General features: G+C 46.9%; 1 protein-coding gene across 4 annotated transcripts in view; it reads right to left on the bottom strand.

The window, feature by feature from the left end:
• The window catches only part of HM13 (histocompatibility minor 13), a 51,472-nt gene extending 34,404 nt beyond the window's left edge, over nt 1–17,068 (bottom strand). For 2 of the 4 annotated variants that reach the window (XR_503099.3, XM_008019987.3), the window contains exons 1-2: nt 16,748–17,040; nt 6,787–6,885 (exon numbers count right to left, since the gene is read on the bottom strand). Coding sequence is in view for 2 of the 4 variants with exons in the window: in XM_008019987.3 (XP_008018178.1) it covers nt 6,787–6,885; nt 16,748–16,930 (282 nt within the window). In the remaining 2 variants the exon portion in view is untranslated. Of the gene's footprint in view, nt 1–6,786; nt 6,886–16,747 lie in introns of all 4 variants that reach the window. The other 2 variants (XR_005234979.2, XM_008020000.3) reach the window with 2 other exon arrangements.
• Nucleotides 17,069–27,489: the final 10,421 nt, after the last annotated feature.

Genomic DNA, 27,489 nt, shown 5'->3' with positions numbered 1-27,489 from the left:
TATCTGGGCCTGGGAGTTTAAAGTTATTGCGAACTATGATCGCACCACTACACTCCAGCCTGGGTGAAAGAGTAAGACTCTGTCTCTAAAAACAAGAAAAAAAAAAACCTCACAAGGGGAACTTCCTTTTTACAACACAATTGGTGATGAGGATGGGATCATTCTAAACTCAAGGTGAAAGTCCTTGAGAGAGAGGTATATGAAATGAAAGGATTTATTATACTCATAGGTCCTACAGAAGGAGACCCATGGCCAAGTGCCTTTCTTGGGGCTTAGGGTGAAAGACACAAGCAAAAGGGGATCTCACTGATATGTCTGAATGTCACTAGGTCACAGTAGAGGAGGGCGAGAAGGGAAATTGTGGCAGGGACCAGCCTTATCACAGGTACCTGTTCACCTGGGCAAAGTGTTCATGGCCTGTTGGTGGGATGTTGAGGCAACAGGAAAATATGAAGTTTTTTTGTTGCTTTTTTTGAGACAAAGTCTCACTCTGTCACCCAGGCTGGAGTGCAGTGGCATGTTCTCGGCTTACCACAACCTCTGCCTCCTGGGTTCAAGCGATTCTCCTGCCTCAGCTTCCCAGTAGCTGGGATTACAGGCATGGGCCACCGCGCTTGATTAATCAACTTTTTTGTATTTTTAGTAGAGATGGGGTTTTACCATGTTGGCCAGGCTGGTCTCGAACTCCTGACCTCAGGTGATCTGCCTGCCTCGGCCTCCCAGTGTTGGGATTACAGGCGTGAGCCACTGCACCCGGCCCTGAAGTTTTAAAAAGGTACAATGCAGTTACAAACTCCAGTGCCCCAACCAGGAGGAGGGGAGGAAAAGGGCTGACGCAGAGCTGCTGTGGTGGGTTGTTTTTCTGTTAAGCAAACCAACCAGCCAGACGTCAGGGGGGACTCCAGGAGGAGCCCAGTGGCTGTGCTGTCCAGGCAGCTGCCTTTCAGAAATCTTACTGGGGACACTTTAAAGGCATGGGGAAGAGGTATACTCTGTGCTTCTGGCACGAGGCAGACTGAGGCTTACCTGCCCAGAGAGGAGGAAAGGCTGAGCAATAGGAAGCCAGTGCCTTAAATAAAAATGCTCACACCCACTGCTGCCAGAAATTCCTTTTGGGAGCATCTGGTCTAAGGAAAGAATCCTAAATACTAAAAATGTTAGAAGGTCTCTCAAGACTTCAGAAATATCTGCCAAAAGCAAAGGCAGAAGCAATGGGCTGGATGTACACAGAGCCACAGAGAGATTTTAAGGTACAGAGAGTGGAAAAGGAAACAGAGGGAGATGCAATGCACAGTTCTATTTATGGAAATGCAATTCCCACTCATACACACAGATACACCAACACTATATATTTTATAACAAACATATACATCTAAGGACAGAAGTCAAATGCATTAAAGCAGCTGCCTCTGGCAGAGAGAGAAATGAAGGTGGGAAATGGAGGTGGATATTGGAGTGAAGTGGGAGAAAAAAAAAACAAAGTAGGGGGGCCTGGCATAGATCAAGGATGGTATGCTATGAACCAAGGCACTTGATAAATTCAGCTGTTTTTTTGTTTGTTTTGTTCTGAGATGGAGTCTCTGTCACCAGGCTGGAGTGCAGTGCCACGATCTCGGCTCACTGCAACCTCCAACTCCCTGGTTCGAGCTATTCTCCTGCCTCAGCCTCCCAAGTAGCCGGGATTGCAGGAGTGCGCCACCATGCCCCGCTAGTTTTTGTATTTTTAGTAGAGATGGGATTTCACCATGTTGGCCAGGATGATCTCGATCTCCTGACCTCATGATACACCTGCCTTGGCCTCCCAAAGTGCTGGGATTACAGGAGTGAGCCACTGTGCCTGGCCTAAATTCAGCTCCTTACCTGAGGTCCAGGAAAAAAGAAAAATAAATCTGTGAACAGTCAATGTTATTTAGTGCACTCTTATTTCTTAGAGTAAAAATCAGAATGACATTTTCTGTTTAAAGTGAGGGGGATGCTTTAAGTCAACTGTGCTGTATCTGCTTATAGGGATATTTTTCTTTTATTGTCAGGGTAACATTCGTGTCCAGGCTGGAGTGCAGCGGCATGATCATAGCTCACCACAGCCTTGAACTCCTGGGCTCAAGTCATCCTTCAGCCTCAACCTCCTGAGTAGCTGGGAATATAACCCTGCACTACCATGTCTGGCTAATTTTTAAATGTTTTGTAGAGATGCGGTTTTGCTATGTTGCCCAGGCTGGTTGCTTGTGGGGACACCCTGTAACCATTAAAAAGAGCATTTCTCAGGAGGCTGAGGCAGGAGAATCGCTTGAACCTGGGAGGCAGAGATTGCAGTGAGCCGAGATCATGCCACTGCACTCCAGCCTGGGTGATAGAGAGCGACTCTGTCTCAAAAAACAAAAGAAAACAAAACAACAACAACAAAAAACAACAAAAAAAGAGGATTTATAGCTGGGTGTAATGATATACGTCTATAGTCCCAAATACTCAGGAGGCTGAGACGGGAGGATCACCTGAGCCTGGGAGAACAAGGCTTCAGTAAGCTATGATTATGTGACTGCACTCCAGCCTGGGCAACAGAGCAAGAACTCATCTCTAAAAAAAAAAAAAAAAAAAAAATTTGATCCAAAATGAGGGAGCTATGAAATAGGAAATAGGTGTTAAAAAATTATGTTTTTGGCCAGGCGCAGTGGCTCACACCTGTAATCCCAGCACTCTGGGAGGCCAAGGCAGGTGGATTACCTGAGGCCAGGATTATAGCAAGGTGAAACCCTGTCTCTACTAAAAATACAAAAATTAGCCAGGCATGGTGGCACGCACCTGTAATCCTAGCTACTTGGGAGGCTGAGGCAGGAGAATTGTTTGAACCTGGGAGGTGGAGGTTGCAGTGAGCCGAGAATGTGCCACTGCACCCCAGCCTGGGCAACAGAGTGAGACTCCATCTCAAAAAAAAAAAAAAAAGTTTTTTTATTCACTCACAGACTGGAAAAAAACTAAAAATTTTGGTGCTATCCAATGCAGGTGAGCGCCTGGGTAGGCCAGCACGCTTGTAACTGTCAGTGGGAATGTAAAATGATACAATCTTTTTGGAGGGTGATTTGGCACTATCTAATTACAAATGGAGATGCATTGGACCTGGTAGACCTACTGCAGATAAACTTGAAGAAAATAAGTGCACAAATTAGGTGTATGAAGTGTTCACGACAATACTGCTATGATACCCCCAACATGGGTCAGATCTTAAACACCCTCAGGGTACACTGTAAAACAGAACCATGAACAGCTGTTAAAAAGAATGAGAGAGGCTGGGCATGGTGGCTCATGCCTGTAATCCCAGCACTTTGGGAGGCCGAGGCGGGCGGATCACAAGGTCAAGAGATCAAGACCATCCTGGCCAACATGGTGAAACCCCATCTCTACTAAAAATACAAAAATCAGCTGGGCATGGTGGCACACACCTGTAGTCCCAGCTACTCGGGAGGCTGAGGCAGAAGAATCGCTTGAACCACAGAGGCGGAGGTTGCACTGAGCTGAGATCGCTCCATTGCACTCCAGCCTGGTGACAGAGCGAGACTCTATCTCAAAAAAAAAAAAAAAAAAAAAAAAGAATGAAAGAATGGGGTAATTTGACTTGGTTGATATAAAAATACCTCTGTGGTAAGAATCATGTATTTGATACATATATAATTTAACATAAGTATAGATTCTATGCATGACAGAATCACAGGAAACTACTAGGGAGAGGATTATGGTTCATTTGTACTTTAGGTTGAAAAAAAATTTTTTTAAATTTTGAGACGAAGTCTTGCTCTGTTGCCTAGGCTGGCAACAAATTTTTTAAATGATGTACATTATTGATGAATTGGTTTATTTATTTACTTATGAATGAGATGGGGGCTCACTGTGTTGCCCACACTGGTCTGTAACTCCTGAGCTCAAGTGATCCTCCCACCTTAGCCTCCCAAAGTGCTGGGATAACAGGTGAGCCACTGCACCAGGCCTACATGTATTTTTTTTTTTAAATTGAGCCTTTTTTTGTTTTTAATTGAGACAGAGTCTTGCTCTGTCGCCAGGCTGGAGTGCAGTGGTGTGATCTTAGCTCACTGCAACCTCTGCCTCCTGGGTTCAAGTGATTCTCCTGCCTCAGCCTCCCAAGTAGCTGGGACTATAGGCACATGCCACCATGCCCAGCTAATTTTTGTTATTTTTAGTAGAGACTGGGTTTCACCATGTTGGCCAGGATGGATTTTTTGTAGTTTTTGTAGAGATGGGGTTTCACCGTGTTGGCTAGGCTCGTCTCGAATTCCTGACCTCAGATGAATTCCTGACCACCCACTTCGGCTTCCCAAAGTGCTGGGATTACAGGTATGGGCCACTGTGCCCAGCCTACATTTTAAGATGTAAATTAAAGTCATCCTTGAGGAATTTTCAATGACCAGGAAAAAAGTTGATGTACTATTAAAAGAACAAGAAGGGGCCAGGTGTGGTGGCTCATGCCTGTAATACCAGCACTTTACAAGGCCAAGGCAGGTGGATAGCTTGAGCCCAGGAGTTCGAGACCAGCCTGGGCAACATGCAAAACCCCATCTCCACTAAAAACACGAAAATTAGCTAGGCGTAGTGGTGCACGCCTTGTAGTCCCAGCTACTCTGGAGGCAGAGGTGGGAGGATCACTTGAGCCCAGGAGGTCGAGGCTGCAGTGAGCCATGATTGCACCACTGCACTCCAGCCTGGATGACAGAGCAAGACCCTTTCTCAAAAATAAAACAAAATAAACAAAACAAGGGCCTGGCATGGTGGCTTACATCTGTAATCTTAGTGCTTTAGCAGGCCAAGGAATTGGTAACCAGCCTGGGCAACATAGTGAAACCCTGTCTCTAAAAAAAAAAAAATAAATAAAATAAAATCAGCCAGTTTTTTCCACTTGAGTCCAGGAGTTGAGGTTGCAGTGAGCCATGATTGTGCCAGAGAACTCCAGGCTGCGCAACAGTGAGACCCTGTCTCTAAAAAAACCAATCAACAAAGAAAAACCTAACATAAACAATAAAAAGAAGATCTAACACTACAGTTATGATTATAATAATGCTAAACAGGCCGGGCACGGTGGCTCACGCCTGTAATCCCAGCACTTAGGGAGGCCAAGGTGGGTGGATCACAAGGTCAAGAGATCGAGACCATCCTGGCCAACATGGTGAAACCCCATCTCTACTAAAAAATACAAAAATTAGCTGGGCATGGTGGCATGTACCTGTAGTCCCAGCTACTAAGGAGGCTGAGGCAGGAGAATCACTTGAACCTGGGAGGGGGAGGTTGCAGTGAGCCGAGATTGTGCCACTGCACCCCAGCCTGGCAACAGAGTGAGACTCCATTTCAAAAAAAAAAAAAAAAAAAAGCTAAACATATGCTTTTTAAAAGGCGTACTGTCCCCTAGGCTGGAGTCCCCCATCCATCCGTGGGGGATGGGGGTTAGATCCAGTGGATGGATGCAGTGGCTTATGCCTGTAATCCCAGCACTTTGGGAGGCAGAAGTGGGAGGATTACTTGAGCCCAGGAGTTTGAGACCAGACTGGGCAACAAAGCGAAATCTTATTTCTAGTAAAAGAAAAAATTGGCTGGGTGCAGTGGCTCACACTTACTATAATCCCAGCACTTTGGAAGGCCGAGGCGGGCAGATCATGAGGTCAGGAGTTCAAGACCAGCCTGACCAACATGATGAAACCCTGTCTCTACTAAAAATACAAAAATTAGCTGGGTGTGGTGGTGTGTGTCTACTCCCAGCTACTCAGCCGGCTGAGGCAGGAGAATCACTTGAACCCGGGAGGTGGATGTGGTAGTGAGCCGAGATTGTGCCACTGCACTCTAGCCTGGGCGACAGAGCAAGACTCTGTCTCAAAAAAGAAAAAATTAGCCGGGTGTGGTGGCGCGTGCCTGTAGTCCCAGCTACTTGGGAGGCTGAGGCAGGAGGATCTCTTGAGCCTAAGAGGTTGAGGCTGCAGTAAACTGTGATGGCGCCATTACACTCCAGCCTGGGGGACAGAGTGAGACCCTGTCCTAAAATAAATAAATAAAAAGCCCAAAAGGAGATACGTCAAATTTTTAATGACTACTTCTGTGTTGTGGAATTTATTTTTTCCTCTATTGATATACTTTCTTTAGTTTTTCTGAATATATTACTTTTATAATCCAGAAAATAGTACAACTAAAGAGAGTTTGCAGTAACATGACAAAATGTTTATGATGTTATTAATGTGAAGTGAAAAAAGCAGCTACAAACTGAATACACCATGTGGTCACAGCTACGGAGAAACCATGCACAGGGAGAAACAGTGGAAGGACACACCTCCGAAGGGCAACTGTGACTGTCTCTGGTAGTGGGGTTTTGGATGACTGCTGTTTTTCCCTTTTTACTTTTCTGTGTTTTCCAGGTTTTCAACACTGAGCCTGTGTAACTTTTATTGGGAAAATAAACCTCGATAAATTAAAAAAAAAAAAAAAAAAGGCCATTAGTATGGTAGAGGTATGTCTGGGCACAAGCTATACCCCATCCCAACATAAACAGCACAATGAAACCAAACTGATATCACACAAACAAAACAAAAAGCTACATGGAGAAAAGAAATACAGACTAGTGAGAAAGGGCCCCAAACACTAACAGTTGTTGTCTTTGGGTAGGTCTATGGGTGAATTATTAATTTTTCTCTCTCCTTTATTTTCTATAAATGAACATGCATGGCTCTTGTGATGGGAAAAATAAAATAAAATAAAATCATTTAGATCAAATGACACAACAGGTGGCAAAAGACTTACTTTGAAAAAGAGGTAGAGCCCCAAGAGTGTGCAGCTGGCGATGATGGGGAAGCGGGCGGCATCCCGGCTGGTGATCGTTTCAGGCATGTCCGAAGCATTCTAGAGGAGAGAAGAATGGCAATAGCTCAGCACGGCTGGTTCCCATGTGTTCCTGCAAGGCTCTGCAAATGCTGTTCCCTGGGCTAGGGATGCTGCCTGCCTCATCCTGGGGCAGGATGCTCTGATCTGCCACTTTTTTTTTTTTTTTTTGAGACGGAGTCTTGTTCTATCACCCAGGCTGGAATGAAGTGGTACAATCTTGGCTCACTGCAGCCTCCGCCTCCTGGGTTCAAGTGATTCTCCTGCCTCAGCCTCCCGAGTAGCTGGGACTATAGGCATGTGCCACCATGCACAGCTAATTTTTGTATTTTTAGTAGAGATGGAGTTTCATCATGTTGGTTAGGCAGGTCTTGAACTGACCTCAAGTGATCCACCTGCCTTGGCCTCCCAAAGTGCTGGGATTACAGGTGTGAGCCACCACGACTGGCCGATCCTGCCATTCTGCCATAAGGAGATCTGGACCCTGATCAAGAGACCAAGGAGAACCCAGGGCAAGTGTGACACATCTGGGGAGAGGGGCTATGACAGAGGCCATTCCAGTACGGAATAACTGAAAGAAGAAAACTTGGACACGAGTGATGCCACAGCAGTTTCAGACCTCTCGAAGAGAATTGTTTTCAATTTTCTAATGGATCAGCTAAGAGGGAAAAATGACTATTCTGTCATCCAGTAGGTAATTAATATTATGAGTTGAAATTAACAACAAACAAGACAGACAATGGCTGAAACTGCACATAGGGAGACACCAACTGTGAGGAGAAGCAAATCTTGACAAAACTTAAATTTAAGAAATTTGACTGGCAGACTTGAAAATGGTAAAAATAAAAGCCACAATTAAATTTATAATGGCAGATGCTACAGTTGGCAAGAATGTGATGTGGGTAAAGAACTGATGAAGGATAAACATTTACATGAAAAAGAACTAAATGCAATAAAAACAATCTCAGTGTTATAAAAATGAAAAGAATTAAAAATGGAGTAACAGACCAACGTAGGAATAAATTAGCTTCATAGAATTTATGACAAAGAAGGCTGGGCACAGTGGCTCACGCCTGTAGTCCCAGCACTTTGGGAGGCCGAGGTGGGTGGATTACGAGGTCAGGAGTTCAAGACCAGCTTTGGCCAACATGGTGAAACCCCGTCTCTACTAAAAATACAAAAATTAGCCGGGTGTGCTGGCACACGCCTGTAATCCCAGCTATGGGAGGCTGAGGCAGAAGAATCACTTGAACCCAGGAGGCAGAGGTTGCAGTGAGCCAAGATCATACCACTGCATTCCAGCCTGGGCGACAGAGTGAGACTCTGTCTCGGGGCGGGCGGGGGGGAAAGAATTTATGGTGAAGAACTTTCTTTTTTTTTTGAGAGAGAGTTTCACTCTGTCACCTAGGCTAGAGTGCAGTGGCACAATCTTGACTCACTGCAACCTCTGCTTCCTGATTCAATCAATTCTCCTGCCTCAGCCTCTTGAGTAGTTGGGACACAGGTACATGCCACCATACCTGGCTAATTTTTGTTATTTTTTGTAGAGGGGGGGTTTCGCCATGCTGGCCAGGCTGGTCTCAAACTCTTGGCCTTAGCCTCACAAAGTGCTGGACTACAGGCGTGAGCCATTGTACCCAGCCAGAAGTTTCTAATGAAAATTTATCAATGATAATATAGTACTGGTATAAATTTATTTTCTTTCTTTTCTTTTTTTTTTTTGGTATAAATTTGTATTCCAAACAGGGTCAAAAGCTTTCAGGATCACAGTGCTCTCTACCTGCCCTCTCTCTGCTAGGCAAAATCCTCACAGTCCTCAAGGGCCTAGTAAATGTCACTGCCATGAAGCCCTTCCAGATTTTCCCACTGGGACAAGCCTACTCTGCAACTGTTTTATATCATGGCTACCGAAAGTCCTAACAATGCCAGATTAGACTTCTGCTCATGCCGAAGTCCTTTCCATAGTAGCCACAGACTCATTACAGTGCCTGAGATTCTACCATCACCATGTCCATCCTGCGAGTAAAACACCAGCATCCCTAGAAGACGGGATCACATTCAGTTACGGAGACTCACAAATATTTTGGCTCACAAAAACCAACAATAAAAAATCTGCTAAGAGAGAGGGTGTCTGGAGAAGGTAAGGCTGGCTCAGAGAGGCCCTAGTGTCCCAGGTGGAAGGTTGCAAAGAGGGAAGGAGATGGGGCAAAGGGCAGTAAGGCCACAAAATGACTACTAGGAGAAGGAGGTGTGGGCTAGATTCGAAATCCTGGGCTTAAGTAATCCTCATGCCTCAGCCTCCCAAGTAGCTGGGATTACAGGCATTTGCCACTGTGCCCGGCTAAAGGAAGTACAGAGACAGCACTGGCCTAGAGTATAAACCTGTCCAGCCTTTTGGGGAGGGCAATTTGGCAGGATGCATTAAATTGAAATTTCCACATGCCCAAAGATACAAAAAGAAGAGCCACAGAACAAGAACTACAAATGGCTCTTAATAGTAAAAAAAGAGTGTTTATTCTCACTCTTAACGAGCTCAAACTAAGCACACTGAGATTCTGTTTTTTGTCTATCAGAAAGGTAAGAATCTACACACTGGGTAACATACTGAGTCGGTGGGGCTATGGGGGAAAGAGGTAGTCTCCCACACTGCCTATGGGAGTCAATCTGTCTTCCTGTAGAAAGCAACTAGGCAATACATAAAAAATCACAAATGCACATACCCTTTGACCAAGCAATTCCACCTGTGGGAATTCTCCCTACAGATATAGTTCATACATAAGTAAAATGCTACACATAAAGTGTATCCAAGGTATTCCTTGCTCTGTTAATGGCATGCTGAGTGACTGTGTTTACTTCTCTGTCAAACAGGAGGACAATCTCTAGCCTCACTTCAAAAAAGGTCTAAAAGCCTTCTTTTTTTAAAAGAAGGCTTTTTAAAAAAAAAAAAAAAAAAGAAAATAAGCGACAGGGTCTTGCTCTATTGCCCAAGCTGGAGTGCATAGCTCACTGTAGCCTTGAACTCCTGGCATCAAGTGATCCTCCTGCCTTGGCCTCCCAAAATGCTGAGATTATAGGTGTGACCCACCACACCCAGTCCCATAAGAGTCTTAAACCAAATGAGATATGGGATGCGAAACAGCCTGGCAAACTGTAAAGTACTGTGCTTGTATTGGGGGTTGTGACTATCAGGGAGAGGTGAGTGAGGAGGCCCCTAACCACACCCTTGCCTATGCATGGCTGAGGCAGCCCAGGCACTGGGCTGGAAGGTAGACTATCCCCTCTGGAGCCACTGGAGGCAGCTACATGTGAGTCACTTGGATGGCTTTGCCAGGAGGTGGGAACGGGGTGGGTGAGCAATACCCACATGAGAGGCCCGGTTTCCTTCCTTCTCTATTCTCTCCCAACCCTTGGCTTCTGCTTTTGCTTTTTTTTTTTTTTTTTGAGACAGTCTCGCTCTGTTGCCCAGGCTGGAATGCAGTGGCGCAATCTCGGCTCACTGCAACTTCTGCCTCCTGGGTTCAAGCAATTCTCCTGTCTCAGCCTTCCGAGTAGCTGGGACTACAGGCATGTGCCTCCACGCCCAGCTAATTTTTTGTATTTTTAGTAGAGACGGGGTTTCACCTTGTTAGCCAGGATGGTCTCGATCTCCTGACCTCATGATCCGCTTGCCTCGGACTCCTAAAGTGCTGGGATTACAGGTGTGAGCTACTGCAGCCATCCGGAAAGGTACTTTTAATAGTTCTTTTACAGATGAGGAAGCAGAGGCCTAGAGAGGTGAAGTAACTTGCTTAGTGTCACACAGCTGGTGAGTGCCAGAGCTAGGATTCAAACTGAGGCAGTCCAGTTCCAGACCCTAAACTCTTGGCAGCTGTTTCCTAGAAGACCTCTATCTTTCTTATCCGGAAATTTCTGTTGGAAAGTTGTAACAGGAAGATACTTGGGAAGCCTGCAACCTTTCTGAGGAACAGAATCCTGAAGGTAACTGAACAGTTAATCTTTGTAGTTACAAAAATACTAAAAAGTTGTTAGGATTCTTTATCAATCCAATTGGGATTTTTTAACCAGATGTGCATATGTAAATACAATAGCTCCTGCAACACGAAACACAATTAGAGAGTGGGGGAAAAACCTGACACAAACAGCAGAAGTAAATGTAGCTTCCAGTGACATTCCGCATGTTGTTATCAGAGCGGAAACAAAAGCTGTAAGAGAGGACAGATGCCTGCTTCAAGCCAGTGGCACGGCTCAAGCTCTTGGAGTACTGCGTCTATGCCAGGCCCTGGAAATGATCCGGAATTCATGGGCCATTCTGTTACTGTTGCCCCAGCTGGAGACTCCCGGGTCTCCACTCCTTACCACAACATCCAGTCACTCAGCTCTCCAAGGTTACCTTTCTTGACCTAACTTCCTACCCCAATCCTTTGACCCCCATTGCTGTCTTCACAACCCCTGCACCAACATTACACTTTTCCCTCCTGCCTATCACCCACCCTGCCATGTGCTCTTTCTAAAGCCCATACCTGATTGTATAATGTACCTGCTTACAAACCTCTGGAGAGGCCAGGCACGGTGGCTAATGCCTGCAATCCCAGCACTATGGGAGGCCCAGGCGGGCGGATCACTTGAGGTCAAGAGTTTGAGACCAGCCTGGCCAACATGGTGAAACCCTGTCACTACTAAAAATATAAAAATTAGCTGGGTGTAGTGGCACGCGCCTGTAATTCCAGCTACTTGGGAGGCTGAGGCACAAGAATTGTTTGTACCCGGAAGGCGGAGGTTGCAATGAGCCAAGATCACACCACTGCACTCCAGCCTGGCCAAAGAGTGAGACTCTGTCTCAAAAAGACAAAAAACAAAAAACAAAAACCTCTAGAGAACAGACTACTCCACAGTCATTAAACAAGAATTGAGGTCATTGCTGTGGGAAAGTAAACTGATACAACCTCTGTAGTGGACCATATGGTAAAATCTATCTAAATAAAAAGTGTGGGCTGGGCACAGTGGCTCACGCCTGTAATCCCAGCACTTCAGGAGGCCGAGGCTGGCAGATCACCTGAGGTCAGGAGTTTGAGACCAGCCTGGCCAACATGGTAAAACCCCACCTGTACTAAAAATATGAAAATTAGCTGGGTGTGGTGGGTGCGCGCCTGTAATCCCAGCTACTCGAGAAGCTGAGGTGGGAGAATTGCTTGAACCCAGGAGGCAGAGGTTGCAGTGAGCTGAGATGGTGCCACCGCACTCACATTCCAGCCTGGGCGACAGAGTGAGACTATCTCAAAAAAAAAAAAAAAAAAAAAGAAAAAAAAAAAAAAGTGTGCATAGCCTTCAACCCACCAATTTTGAGAAATTTATCCTACAAATACACAGACAAGTGTGAAATAAAAATGTGTAAAGATATTAATTTCAGCATGGTTTGTAATAGCAAAAGACTGAAACCACCTAAATGACCAGTAGGGGACAGGACTCAAATTCTCAAATTTGAGCATGCATCAGAATCACCAGGTGGGCTTACTAAAACACACATTGCTAGGCCCACCTTGAGCTTCTGATTCAGAATGTGCATTTCTAACAAGTTCTGGGGTGATGCTGACACTGCTGGCCCAGGGACCAGATACTAGAGAACCAGCATGCTAAGCAAACTGGGGTACAGGTGGGACACCATACATCTGTTAAAGAACACACCCACACCCTATGTACTGGCATGATTGGCTCTGTAACACATATTAGGTGAAAAAAGCAAGGTGCAAAGAAGAGTGTACTGGCTGGGTGTGGTGGCTCACACCTGTAATCCCAGCACTTTGGGAGGCCGAGGCGGGTGGATCACCTGAGGTCAGGAGTTCAGGACCAGCCTGGCCAACCTGGTGAAGCCCCATCTCTGCAAAAATACAAAAATTAGCCGGGCATGATGGCAGGTGCCTTTAATCCCAGATACTCGGGAGGCTGAGGCGGACGGACGAACTGCTTGAACCCAGGAGGTGAAGGGTGCAGTGAGCTGAGATTGTGCCATTGCACTCCAGCCTGGGTGACAGAGCGAGACCCCCTCGTGCCTCAGCCTCCTGAGTAGCTGGGATTACAGGCGTGCCCCACCACGCAAAGCTAATTTTTGTATTTTTAGTGGAGACAGGGCTTCACCATGTTGGTCAGGCTGGTCTTGAACTTCTGACTTCAAGTGATCCACCTGCCTCAGCCTCCCAAAGTGCTGGGATTACAGGCATGAGCCACTGTGCCTGGCCAACATATTGTTAAAGAAACAAAATTGCTGGGTGCAGTGGCTCATGCCTGTAATCCCAGCACTTTGGGAGGCCAAGGAGGGTAGATCACCTGAGGTCGGGAGTTCGAGACCAGCCTGACCAACATGGAGAAATCCTGTCTCTACTAAAAATACAAAATTAGCCAGGCGTGGTGGTGCATACCTGTAATCCCAGCTACTCGGGAGGCTGAGGCAGGAGAATCGTTTGAACCTGGGAGGAGGAGGTTGCAATGAGCCAAGATCACGCCATTGCACTCCAGCCTGGGCAACAACAGCGAAACTCCGTCCAAAAAAAAAAAAAAAATCAGGTTGCAGGGAAATATGTATTATATAATCCAATTTTTATAAAAATAAATTTACATACGTCTATATACACAGACACATATACAATGTTTGTGTATACATAGAAAAAATTCTTGAAGGTTATATACCCAACAGCCAATTGGGTTGCTTTCAAGGAATAGTGCCCAGGAGGCTTTTCCTTTATACTTCTGCACTGCTTGATTTTTTTTTTTAAACAAGTGTATAGTATTTTTGTAACAATAATGATTAACCGCTGTGTTGCTTTCAGGATTCTCTTCCCCAGAAAGGCCACAGGCTTCCTGAACATCTTGTCACTACATCCAAGTCCCTCTCCTGGGCTCACACCATACTCCTCACTGCCTCCCTGAATACATCTTGTGGTCCCCCACCCCACCTTCTCCTGTTCTGCCTGTTGGACTCTTCCCATCCATGCAAAGACAACTGCTGCCCACTCCAGGAGGCCTATGAGAACTCTATTTACTTGGCTAGTCACATGTCTTGTTTCTCCTCGGTGACTGGGCTCAGTGAGGGCAGGGCTTGGCCTTCTTTGCCCCGGAACTCCTGGTACCCAGCCCAGAGCCTGGCCCAGAGCGGGCACCCAGTCCTGTTCACTGAGGGCCCTTTAAACCAATGTTTACTGTGCAGCTACTAAACCAATGTGCAGCTACTGCCTGGGCCAGATTCGCTTCTGTCTGGGATTTGGGCCTCTGACAGTGATGCGTGCTGCTCTGAGACTGCTCCTCCCAAGGCTACTTCTTCACAACATACTCCTGGAGGCTCTACCTTCTTCTCTCCATGATTTCACAATTTTCCCTGCCTGTTATGGACACCTTGACCCCTGGGGAGAATTCTGTCCTCACATTCCCTCTCTCCTAACTGGTTTTGGGGTCTAACACTGGTGGGAAATCAAAACTGGGTCCCCACACTAACTCTTCTCTCTCCTTTTCACATGACCAGGGAAACGACTCAGGGTGGAAAGGAAGTCATTTGGCCTGTCCTTTCCTTAGGTCAATGCTGCTTGTCTTTAAAGGTGCCTGTATTAGGAGAGAGCCCTGGACTAGGACTAGGCATACCTGTTTCTGCCCCTAAATGGCAGAGTGATCTTCAGAAGTCATTTCTTTGACTCTCAGTTTCTTTTTCTGTACAACGAGGATAATGAAACTGGCTCTGCCTGCCACCTCAGTTGCTGTGAGCATCAAAGGGAATAAAGGTTTTGCAAGTTTTACAGCATCTGGGTCACTGGTGGTGGCAGGCTCTTAATGGTCAGGTCCTGTTTGTAAATTCATACAGCCCTCCACACGCTGCTGCCCTGCAGGAGATGCTTGGGAGAGGTATTCAGAGGCTAAGGCTTTCTCCTATCCATACCCTCTGTTCCAGCCACACCATACCTTCCACTATTTCCTGAACTGCCTCGTAGCCTCCTGCCTCCATGCCTCTCTCTGCTTACCTGGTTTCTTCTGCTTAGAATGCCTTCTCCTGGCTGAAATTCTATCTCTGTGCCAAGGCTCAGGCCTGCCTCTAGCACAAGGCCTCCCTGCACTGCCCCAGATGTGCTCCATCTTTCTCCCTAACTCTTGTAGCATTGTTTGTATTATAATCACAGATCTAGTTATTATTCTTTCACCCAGGCTCCCGAATTCCTTGGTGACAGGGCTCCGACCTACTCGTCTTTGCAGCAATCCTCCCTTACCCCCGACAGTGGTGGAAGGTGAGGAAATACTGATGCCTGGAAGGTGTTTTCTGCAGAGATGAGTGATCCACCTACCGGAGGTGCCAGGGAAAATTACTCAGTTTGGAGAGCAGCTCAGATCAAGCTGCCCAGCCTTATGCCAGCTGTCCTTCACCTCCTCTGTCCTGGTTTATCTCAGAACTTCTCTCTACACTAAGTGTCTACCCGACAGGCATAGTAGAGAGGCTTAATATCACCTGAACTCTGCTTAGAAAAAGCCAAATAAAAAGGAAAATGGAGTCATGTTTGAGTCTCAGCCTAAGCCCTACCTAACTACTTTCCTTTGCATCTGATCACATACAGAGCCAGCAGTGAGTTCTCTGCTTTTGGGGAAGGAAGGTGGCAGGCCTCAGCTACTGCTCAAGTTGGGTAGTGTTTTGAGAACCTCAGCTTCAGCAGTTTCAAAAGTGGCAGCTGCTTTGTGGGCCTGCCCTCTTTGGGCAAGACAGTTTCTACTTAGGTCCATCTTCAGGTCTGGGTGGGGGAGGAGCATCTGGGAGGTGCAGATTAAGAGGTTGTGGAGGAAGGGAGAGGATGCCAGGAAGTGAGAAGCCATTGGTACAATGGGCTAGAGAGGGCTTAATATAGGGAAGAAGTGGGGCAGGGAAGGGGGAGGGGGAAGCAGAAGGTGAAATGTGCTGGAGTCCTCCTAGGTATCCAATGGGACAGATGTTGAGGAAGGCCAGGGATGGAGTCTGGCCCAGTCTCACAAGAGGGGCCAACAGTGGCCCAGCAGGCAGGCCCAGTTTGGTGGGGGGATTGTCTTGGAGGCATGGGGAGAAAAGCTATATTAAGGTAGGGTCAAAGGCTGGGTAGGAAAAGGGTTACAGGTTAGGAACAAGGTCTGGGTTTTGACTAGGCCATGTCCAAGGTTGGATGGTAGGTAGAGAGAGGAAACCAGGAAAATAAGAAGTCCATGCCTGGTTGGAAAGTAGAGGCATCAAGATGCCAGATTCTGAGGAGCTAGCTGACTGGGATGGTTCCAGAAAGTGATGTGAAAAACTAGGGACTGAGAGAGCGTTGTTTTAGAGGCAGGGGCAAGGGCCAGGTGTGGGGGCACTAAGTGCACATAAGGTGCCATAGGTTCCAGTGAGACAGGAGTCAAGACTCTAGGGATGGGTCTGAATGGTAGAAAGGGCCCTGGGGTGGGCCGAGGCAGAGTTCCTAACCGGGGATGACAGGAAATTCTACCATTCAGTAAGTTGTGAGGACTAGTATCCATCAGGTATAGATGGGGCTGGTCTGCCTGGGCCCAACAGGCTCAGAACAATCAGTGCCCGAGTCGCAGTGGGGGACCGGCTGACAGCGTTCCCAGCCGTGGCATGATGCACAGGGAGGGAAGTGTCAGGGTCCGAGTCAGGAGCAGAAGCAAGTTCCTATTGGGGAAGGTGTCATACTCTGGTCGGGGGTCGGTGCCCAGATCCCGGGGCAGGAAATGCCAGCCCCGGAATGTGGGCCCGAGATAGAGGGAACGGCGATGATTAGGGCTGGGAAGATTCAGTGTCGGGGGAGAGGAGGTGTCTGTCCCGCCTAGGAAGGGCCCATGTCGGCCGTGTTCGGTATGGGGGTGGAAAGTGCCCGGTTTTCCCCGCTGACCCTACCTTGCCGCGGGCGCAGCGTACGGAGCGCAGGGCGCCGAAGAAGATGGGCAGCAGCGCCATGAGCAGGAGGCTGCCGTAGGCCAGCGCGATGCCCTCGGGAGTGGAAGGCGGCCGCGTCGTGCTGTTGGTGGGGCCGTCTGCCTCGGCGCTGCCGTTATGCGGGTCGCTGAGGGCCGAGTCCATGGCGAGGGTGCGTTCGGGATCCGACTCCAGCTCCGGTTGATGCAGCAGGGACGCTGACGGACACACCGGCTCTGCAGGGAAAGCCACGTTCCCCTAAGGCAACAGGAAGTGACGTGCTCCCTCCCAAGCCCGCGCCGCGCACGCGTGCACACACGCTTGCACGCACGCGCGCGCGCGTGCACGTCTCCCCGCCCGCTCGCCCTCTAGTGGTGGCCGAGGGCCAGGCGACGAGTTGCTAAGCAACTTGTTAGTGGCCCAGACAGGGGCTCTGGACCACTGCGGTGGGCCCCAATGCCCATTTCCCAGTCCCAGCCGGTCTCCTCAATCCCAGGCTGTCCACTCTCCGCAAATCTTCATATTCCGAATAACTAAGAATGTGTTTATTCATACATGCATTTATCGGGTATTCAGTTGTTTATTCACTCCTTAAATATTTATTGAGTGTCCCTTAATATGCCAACGCCTGTCCTAGGCTCTAGGGACACTGAGGAGAACAATACAGGCAAAAGTTCGTCCTTGCCTTCATGAAGCTTGCATTTTAGTGCAGTGTGTGTCGGGGGACGTTGGGAAGACTATAAAGAAACTGAACAAAATAAAAGGCTGTAAAATGGGCCGGGAACGGTGACTCACGCCTGTAATCCCAGCACTCTAGGAGGCTGAGGCGGGTGGATCACCTGACGTCAGGAGTTCGAGACTAGCCTGGCCAATATGGTAAAACCCCGTCTCTACTAAAAATACAAACAATTAGCCGGGCGTGGTGGCGCGCACCTATAATCCCAGTTACTCGGGAGGCTGAGGCAGGAGAATCGCTTGAACCCGGGAGGCGGAGGTTGCAGTGAGCCAAGATCGAACCATTGCACTCCAGCCTGGGCAACAAGAGCGAAACTCCATCTCAAAAAAAAAAAAAAAAAAAAAAAAAAAAAGAAAAAGAAAAACAAAAAAAAGAAAAAGTTTGTAAAATATATAGTTATGTGTTACATAGCATGTTAATGCAGATAGAGAAAAAGCAAAATAGAGTAGGGTGTGTGTGGAGTTTGCAAATGTATTGAGTGCCTACTATGTGCCAGGCAATTATAATACCTCACCGGTTCATGCCCCTGTACAATTTATAAAGCTTTGTGGCTCTTTTCGGAATTGGAAGAATCTATTTATGTGATTCTTATTTTTTATATTGTTTAAAAAGTTAAAAAATATATTTTCTTAGACATGGCGTTTTGCCATGTTGGCCAGGCTGGTCTCAAACTCCTGGGCTCAAGTGATCCTCCTGCCTCAGCGTTCTAAAGTGTTGGGATTGCAGGTATGAGCCACTGCTCGCAGCCTACCATGGTTATGTTATATACTGGAACATCTAAGCATCAGTGTGTGACTGTGCAAACAAAAAACTTCAAAGAGTGCCTATTATTATTATTATTATTTTGAGACAGGGTCTCACTCTGTTGCCCAGGCTAGAGTGCAGTGGTGCAATCACAGCTCACTGCAGCCTCTACCTCCTGGGCTTGGGTGATTCTCCCACCTCAGCCTCCTGAGTAGCTGGGGCTATAGGTCTGTGCCACAATGCCCGGCTAACTTTTTGTGTTTTTAGTAGAGATGGGGTTTCGGCATGTTGCCCTGGCTGGTCTCAAATTCCTGGGCTCAAGCAATCTGCCCACTTCAGCCTCCCAAACTACTGGGATTATAGGCATGAACTGCCATGTCCCACAAGAGTGCCTATTTTAAAAAAGGTTTCTATGTATTGAGGCAGTTGTTTACTGCAGAATCAAGCCCACTTTAGGCTTACTACCAGCTTCTATCTAAAACTATTGACTGATAACCGAAAGTGTTCTAAAGGTGGTTATTCTGATCTATAGTTTTGTTTGTTTATCTGTTTGTTTGTTTTGAGATGGAGTTTCACTCTTGTTGCCCAGGCTGGAGTGTAATGGTGCAATCTCGGCTCACCGCAACCTCTGCCTCCCTGGTTCAAGCGATTCTCCTGCCTCAACCTCCCGAATAGTTGGGATTACAGGCATGTGCCACCACGCCCAGCTAATTTTGTATTTTTAGTAGAGATGGGGTTTCTCCATGTGGTCAGGCTGGTCTCAAACCCCCGACCTCAGGTGATCCACCTGCCTCGGCCTCCCAAAGTGCTAGGGTTACAGGCATGAGCCACTGTGCCCGGCCTCTGATCTATAGTTTTTAAAAAAAATATTTACAGAAAGTATAGAAGTTTTTGTGAATTTAATACAAGTTAGCCTCCAGTTTTCTCTTCTCAAATGCTTGATTTATAGTTTTTGCTCCTTTATACATTTGCTTTTTTAATTTCAAGATTTATAATTTTACCTTCAAAACAGTTCATTTTTAAAATTATAAAACATGTTTAACATATGCAGAAATAGGCCAGGTGTGGTGGTTCATGCCTGTAATCCCAGCACGTTGGGAGGCCGAGGTGGGCAGATCATGTGAGACCAGCCTGGGCAACATAGCAAGATCGCATCTTAAAAAAAAAAAAAAAAAGAAACATATCCGGAAATAAAAGTCAGCATTTTGAAATTAGTTGAGCTCAATGCAGTTCTACTCTTTGGAAGCAGATTAGCTAACTGAATCTGGTGCTCTTATTGAATAGAAATAGGTGATGGGACATGCCTATCATTTGACTTTATAAGGAGAAGCAAGATTTACCGTGATGCTTTGATTTGGGGATGTATTCCAGTCCATCATTGCCCTGGCACATGTCAGTTAGTACATACAAAATTCAATGTCAAATCTAGAGCCCCAGAGGAAAAAAATTATTTCCCAAGAGAACAATGATAACATAACAAAGTAAAATGTTATCTAGATTATATTGGCATTAAATTTATCTCTTACATAAAGTATATTGACTGTAACTATACATAGAAGATTCATAGTAACACCTGGAAGTTCCTTCTAATGTCATGTATACATTGAATTATGAAAGCTTTTTATATTACCTGTTTTATGGCCTTATAGATTTATTATACCAAATGAAAACTTCCCACTCTACCTCTACATAAGATAAAATCTATGTTTATTTTCAAAGTAGAGTTTTAAGTGACCATATTTCTTAAGCCACATTCAAGGGAAAATTTTATTTCAAGACACTTTCACTCCGTTACCCAGGCTGGAATGCAGTGGCATGATCACAGCTCACTGCAGCCTTGACCTCTCAGGCTCAAGCAACCCTCCCACTTCAGCCTGTCAAGTAGCTGGAACTACAGACGTACACCACCATGCCTAGCGAATTTTTCCATTTTTTGTAGAGATGGGGTTTCACCATGTTGCCCAGGCTGGTCTTGAATTCCTAGGCTCAAAGCGATCTGCTCACCTTGGCCTCCCAAAGTGCTAGGATTACAGGCGTGAGCCACCATGCCTGGCCATCAGAGAAATTATGCCTTAACTAAGTTTGAATGTTGTTCCTCTTCGTTTTGTATATGAAACTTCAGCTGATTTAATATTGACATTCATCATCTAGTCAAACCCTTCACATGTTCTTCAAGCCAACCAAATTTGGGGTTCTTGACATTTTCTGTGTCAATAAAATAAGATGTGGATCTTATCTTTTTTTTTTGAGATGGTGTTTCGCTTTGTTACCCAGGCTGGAATGTAGTGGCGTGATCTTGGCTCACTGCAACCTCCCTGTCCCGGGCTCAAGTAATTCTCCTGCCTCAGCCTCCTGAGTAGTTGGGACTGCAGGCATCCGCCATCATGCCCAGCTAATTTTTGTGGTTTTAGTAGAGGCGGGGTTTCACCATGTTGGTCAGGCTGGTCTCAAACTCCTGACCTCATTATCTGCCCATCTCGGCTTCCCAAAGTGCTGGGATTACAGGCGTGAGCCCCATGCACAGCCAAGATGCGGATCTTATTTAATTATTTATTTTTTGAGACAGAGTCTTGCTCTGTCGCCCAGGCTGGAGTGCAGTGGCGCTATCTCGGCTCACTGCAAGCTCCACCTCCCAGGTTCACGCCATTCTCCTGCCTCAGCCTCTTGAGTAGCTGGGACTACAGGCGCCCGCCACCATGCCCGGCTAATTTTTTTTTTGTATTTTTAGTAGAGATGAGGTTTCACCGTGTTAGCCAGGATGGTCTCCATCTCCTGACCTCGTGATTCACCCGCCTCGGCCTCCCCAAGTGCTGGGATTACAGGTGTGAGTCACCGCGCCTGGCCTGGATCTTATTTTATCTATATCTACTAGATTTGATGAAGACTTGTTTTTTCCTTGCCATACTGGTCTTCTAAATGACCTTTGAGTTGAATTTAGAAGACGGGGAAGTGTAGACCTGTCTTGGCCTGAGTTTTTTTTTTTTTTTGAGACGGGGTCTTGCCCTGTCACCCAGGCTGGAATGCAGTGGCACGATCTCGGCTCACCGAAATCTCCGCCTCCAGGTTTCAAATGATTCTCCTGCCTCAGCCTCCCCAGTAGCTGGGATTACAGGCGGCCACCACACCCGGCTAATTTTTGTATCTTTAGTAGAGACTGGATTTCACCATGTTGGTCAGGCTAGTCTTGAACTCCTGACCTTGTGATCCGCCCACCTCGGTCTCCCAAAGTGCTGGGATTACAGGTGTGAGCCACCGTGCCCGGCCTTTTTTTTTTTTTTTTGGGATGGAGTTTCACTTTTTTTTTTTTTTTTTTGAGACAGAGTCTAGCTCTGTCACCAGGCTGGAGTGCAGTGGCATGATCTTGGCCCACTGCAGCCTGCAGCGCCCTGGTTCAAGTGATTCTCCTGCCTCAGCCTCCCCAGTAGCTGGGATTACAGGCATGCACCACCATATCTGGCTAGTTTTGTATTTTTAGTAGAGACGGGGTTTCTCCATGTTGGTGAGGTTGGTCTTAAACTCTGACCTCAGGGGATCCACCTGCCCCGCCCTCCCAGAGTGCTGGAATTACAGGCGTGAGCCATCTTGCCTGGTCCGGCCTGAGTTTTTTAACAGCGGAGAAGAGGAAGAGAGTGAGACCATGAGGAGTGAGGGAGGAGACTGGCTGTTTACTGCAGGACACTGTCAATGCCTTATTGGTAGCATTAGCTAGACTTGGGGGCAGCTGTTATTCTGGAAGAAGTTACTTAAAAGTTACAACAGTTGTTTGAGCTGTGTAAGTCTGCATCGGTAGGAGCAGTGCCAGAAGCAGTAACCCCTACTGAAGCCTGGCCACCATCACTCTGCCCATGCCTGCTCCAACCCTGCTGGGTGCATCTTGCTTGATGTGATGCTGGGTGTGTAGAGAACTGCTGGCTCAGGGCAGGTGCAGGCAAGGTTGATGCTGCATGACTTTGGAGGCGAGGTCAGAAGAGGCCAAACATGAAGGTAAAATACTGTAGAGGAAATTAAAGAAAAAGGAAATAAGGAAGAAGCCAAACGGCTTCCACCTTGTTCAGTGGAATACTTGCTCAAGGACCTCTGAGCCACTTTTAACAAGTCTGACTGTCCAGAGACTGCCATGTTGTAAGGAAGCCCAAGTCACATGGAGAAGCCATGTGTAGATGCTTCAGTCGGCAATGCCCGCTGAGTCCAGTCTTTTCGTTATCTCAGCCCAGGTGCCAGACATGTGAGTGAAGAGTCCTCCAGATGATCCCAGTCCCCAGCTGCTTGAGTCACACTAAGCCATCAAGTCTTCCCAGCTGGGGCTCCAGAGAACATGGAGCAGAGTCAAGCCATGCCCACAAAGTCCTGTCAAAACTCCTGATCCCTAGAATTAGTGAGTATGACAAAATAGTTGTTTTGTGAGTTCCTCTTTATGCAGCAATAGATAACCAGAACAATATGTCAGTTATGATTGGGTTTGGCTGGTTGAATGCAACAGAAAACCCCCAAGTGACAGCGATTTAAAACAGATGAACTTAAAGAGGCCGGGCACAGTGGCTCACGCCTGTAATCCCAACGCTTTGGGAGGCCAAGTGGGCGGATCACCTGAGGTCAGGAGTTCAAGAGCAGCCTGACCAAAATGGTGAAACCCGGTCTCTACTAAAAATACAAAAACTAGCCAGGCGTGGTGGTGTGTACCTGTAGTCTCAGCTACTCTGGAAGCTGAGCCATGAGAATTGCTTGAACCCAGGAGGAGGAGGCTGTAGTGAACTGAGATCATGCCACTGCACTCTAGCCTGGGTGACAGAGTGAGACTCTGTCTCAAAAAAAAAAAAAAAAGAAAAAAAGAAATTAAAACAGATGAACTGAAAGAAATGTGGAGTCAGGCAGATCAGGGCCAGTACAGCAGCTCCACGGCTATTGGGGATCCAGTTCCTTCCATCTATTGTATTCATCATCCACGCATAGGACTTCCATCCTCAAGGTCACCTCATAATCTAAGAATGGTGCTCACCTAGCACTCTAAGAAGGGTGCTATAGCTCTGGACACCTTGTTCAAATTGTAGTCTGGAAAGAGGAGGAAAGAGCAAAAGAGCTTTCATCCCCTCCCCTTTGACAATCACTCCAGGAGTTCTATATAATGCTTCTACTTACATTTAATTGGCCAGACCATAATTACCTGGCCATGTTTAGCCACAAGGGAGGCTGTGTGCACTCTATTAGTGGGACAGCATTAAGCTAGTTATTGGAAATCTTGCAATTGCCTAGATAAAAATGGAGTATTCTTTTTTTTAAAAAAAATATGCCAAGCTGCAGAGTGCAGGAGTATTCTTACAATGAAAGAGGAGGAGAATGGAAGTTAGGAGGCAACAGCAATCTCTGCCATTGAAGGGCTCCCAGTGGAGTGGACATTTGAACCAAGTCTTGAAGGGTAAGGGAGATTCTATTTTCTATGTTTTATTTTTTTAAATAGCTAATGTATGGCCGGGCGCGGTGGCTCACGCCTGTAATCCCAGTACTTTGGGAGGCTGAGGAGGGCAGATCAAGAAGTCAGGAGTTTGAGACCAGCCTGGCCAACATGGCGAAACCCCATCTGTAATAAAAATTAGCCAGGCGTGGTGGCACATGCCTGTAATTCCAGCTACTCAGGAGGCTGAGACATGAGAATCAGTTGAACCTGGGAAGCAGAGGTTGCAGTGAGCCAAGATCGTGCCACTGCACTCCAGCCTGGGTGACAGAGTAAGACTGTATCAAAAAAAAAAAAAAAAAAGCAAAGGAATGAAAGAATGGTTACTCCATAGGCAGAACAGTGGCATGGGCTGGTTGACTGAGTATAGTTATTTCTGGATTATATATTAAACAAGGAGTGCATTATCCATGAGTGTTCTGGGAAAGAAGTGGGCAATTCTTGGAGCTGAGGGTTCCTCCCCTTTTTAGACCATAAAGGGTAACTTCTGGACATTGCCATGGCGTTTGTAAACTATCATGGCGTGAGTGGGAGTGTCTTTTAGCATGCTAATGCATTACAATTAGCATTTAACGAACAGTGAGGACCACCAGCGGTCACTTTTGTCGCCATCTTGGTTTTGGTGGGTTTTGACCAGCTTTTTTGCTGCATCCTGTTTTATCAGCAAGGTTTTTGTGACCTGTATCTTGTGCTGACCTCCTATCTCATCCTGTAACTAAGAATGCCTAACAGCCTGGGAATGCAGCCCAGTAGGTCTCAGCCTTACTTTACCCAGCCCCTATTCAAGATGGAGTTGCTCTGGTTCAAGCACCTCTGACAAAGTTCAAGCACCTCTGACAAACGTATATATCAGAAGGCCACATAGCAAATCTAACAAGATCGTTTACATATTAAAGAATGCATGTCAAGCACATTGCAATGGTTGCCTATAGAGGGATGGGAATGAGAGTGGCAACTGAGATTAAAACAACAACAAAAAATAGGCAGAGAAGTAAAATACAACAGGGGCTTTGTGGAAAATGGTGATGATAGGCTACGAGGAAGGAATGAGTATAATGAACTCGTCACTCTGCTCCTTTCAAAATAGAATACAAAAGGGAAAATAGACTTTAAGTGAAAATTGTCATTTCAGAGTTCCCTTTGTTCTTTGTTGAGTTGGGGATGGAGGCTGGATTTGCAAAGGGAATGGGAAGTGTTAGAGGGAGAACCTCTGACAGAATCAGGGTTCTGTGGTTTGCAAGGGATGGAAGCACAGTTTGAAGCCCTTTAGGCAAAGGCTGGAATGCACTGGCCTCTTGAACTCCAAGGAAGAGGGGAATAACCAAACCCCTGCAAGGACAGGCAGGCATGGAATTGGGCCTCATTAACCCCTGGAAGCCAGGATGTCTATGCTGCCAGGATCCTCTCTCTGCATCCCCTTTCTGCTTTTATTTGCTTAGTCTTCATTCTCTTTCACAGAAAACCAGGCTTTCTACTAACAGTGGTCCTCAGGAACTGGGTTAACATGTTATGGTTTGCTGCAGGAACCTAGAAGCTCCCAGATCTGTGAACTTCCTTGGCTCAAGTTGGTCAGGGGAGTCTTGAAGGGTGTCTAATTCTACTCTCAAAGTCCTCTGGGGTGGGTGGTGAGGCTTCTGTTACACAGGCTGAATCTGAAGTCAGTGAGGATTTCCATAATCTCAGACCAAGCCATAAGATGTTGAATGTCAGGCCGGGCGCGGTGGCTCACACCTGTAATCCCAGCACTCTGGGAGGCCAAGGCGGATGGATCACCTGAGGTCAGGAGTTCAAGACCAGCCTGGCCAACCTGGTGAAACTCCATCTCTACGAAAAATACAAAAAATTAGCCGGGTGTGGTGGTACATGCCTATAATCCCAGCTACTCAGGAGGCTGAGGCAGGAGAATCACTTGAAACCAGGAGGCAGAGGTTGCAGTGAGCCGAGATTGCACCACTGCACTCCAGCCTGGGCAACAAGAGTGAAACTCTGTCTAAAAAAAAAAAAAAAAAAAAAAAAAAAAAAGACGTCGAATGTCATGAGATGAACCAACCTCAGGGTCATAGAATGAATGCTAGCTTCACAGTGTATCTGGGTGAAAATGTTATTGTCCCGATACTGGTATTTTTCCTAGGGAGGGGACTGTATATATATATGTATATGTACATTACAGGAAGATACCACGGCAACCTGCTTGAGGAAAATGTGAGCCCTAAGCACCCTGGCTGGCAGGGCTGAAATGGCAAATCTGCTTTGCATTAGAAGTGAGCAGGAATCTGTGGGAGGCAGAGAAGTGGCAGACAGAAATATAAGGGAGCAGCGGCTGGGTGCAGTGGCCCATACCTGTAATCTCAGCACTTTGGGAAGCTGAGGAGGGAGGATCACTTGAGGCCAGGACTTCAAGACCAGCCTGGGCAACACAGACTCTGTCTCTACCAAAAAAACAAAACCTCAAAAAAAAAAAAAAAAATTAACCGAGTGTGGTGGCACATGTCTGTAGCTACTCAAGAGGCTGAGGTGGGAGGATCATTGAGCTCAGGAGGTTGAGGCTGCAGTGAGCTGTGATTGTATCACTGCACTCCCAGTCGGACAGAGGGAGACCCTGTCTCAAAAAAGAAAAAATAAAATAAAGAAAAGAAAAGACATGGAGGGGAGGATGTGGAAGGAGAGGAGCCAGTGAGATGGATGGCATGAGGCTGGGACACTGGTAGAGACAGGGGAAAACATTCCCAGTAGGAGGGTGGCCAAGCACCTTGTTTGTGGGGCTCTGATGTGAGCACCTCTGTTGTCCTGCATCTTCAGGACAGTTTTCTATATGGACAGGGTGCTCTGGTGGGTGGTGCTGTGTATTTCTCAGGGATTTCCCCATCCTGCTCAAACACTGAGGAGAAAGGATCTTGGAATCAGAAGACACCACGGGAACTCCGGCCGCTGAGTGGGAAATGGATTGGCCAGGACAAGAGTAAAAGTGAATAAATAGACTAAAGAAGTGATGTTGGTGGCTTTGACTGGGGGTGGGGGGCAATGGAGACAAAGAGAGGTGGACAGGATTAAGATAGATCTAGGATATTTCCAATAGGATTGTGTTTAGGAAATAGGATGAAAAGGACTCCCTGATGGGACGTGAGGGAGGAGGAAGTGTGAAGACTGTGTCCTGGGTTTCTGAGCTGACCTACTGCATGATGGACGTGCCAGGACCTGAGATGGCGAAGATGGGTGGGGTGGAGGCACCCGTCCCTGTCTCCACCTGGAGTTGTTTCTTTTTTTCTTTTTTTTCTTTCTTTCTTTTTTTTTTTTTTAGATGGTGTCTTGCTCTGTCACTCAGGCTGGACTGCAGTGGCACAATCTCGGCTCATTGCAACCTCTGCCTCCTGGGCTCAAGCGATTCTCCTGCCTCAGCCTCCCTAGCTGGGACTATAGACACGTGCCACCATGCCTGGCTAATTTTTTTTGTTTGTTTTTAGTAGAGACAGGGTTTCACCATGTTCACCAGGCTGGTCTCGAACTCCTGACCTCAAATGATCCACCCGTCTCAGCCTCCCAAAGTGCTGGGATTACAGATGTGAGCCACCGCGCTGTTAAGCCACCGCAGAGTTCTTTGGGAGGCTGCAGCTCCCCTTGCTCAAGTGCCCTCTCCTGCCAGCAGAGGGCAGCATAAGCCAGTTAACACAGAGCCCCGCGAAGTGGCTGGGTTCTGGAGGGAGGACACTGGGATGGATGGCCACCACCTGGCTTATGGGGAGGCAGCAGGCCTGCTCTGAGGCTCAAATGCAGTCTTTGACTTTAAGGCCAATTCCA

This window comes from Chlorocebus sabaeus, chromosome 2 (genome assembly GCF_047675955.1).
Source record: "Chlorocebus sabaeus isolate Y175 chromosome 2, mChlSab1.0.hap1, whole genome shotgun sequence".
Lineage (NCBI taxonomy): Eukaryota > Metazoa > Chordata > Mammalia > Primates > Cercopithecidae > Chlorocebus > Chlorocebus sabaeus.
This window is presented reverse-complemented; position numbering and strand designations above follow the sequence as displayed.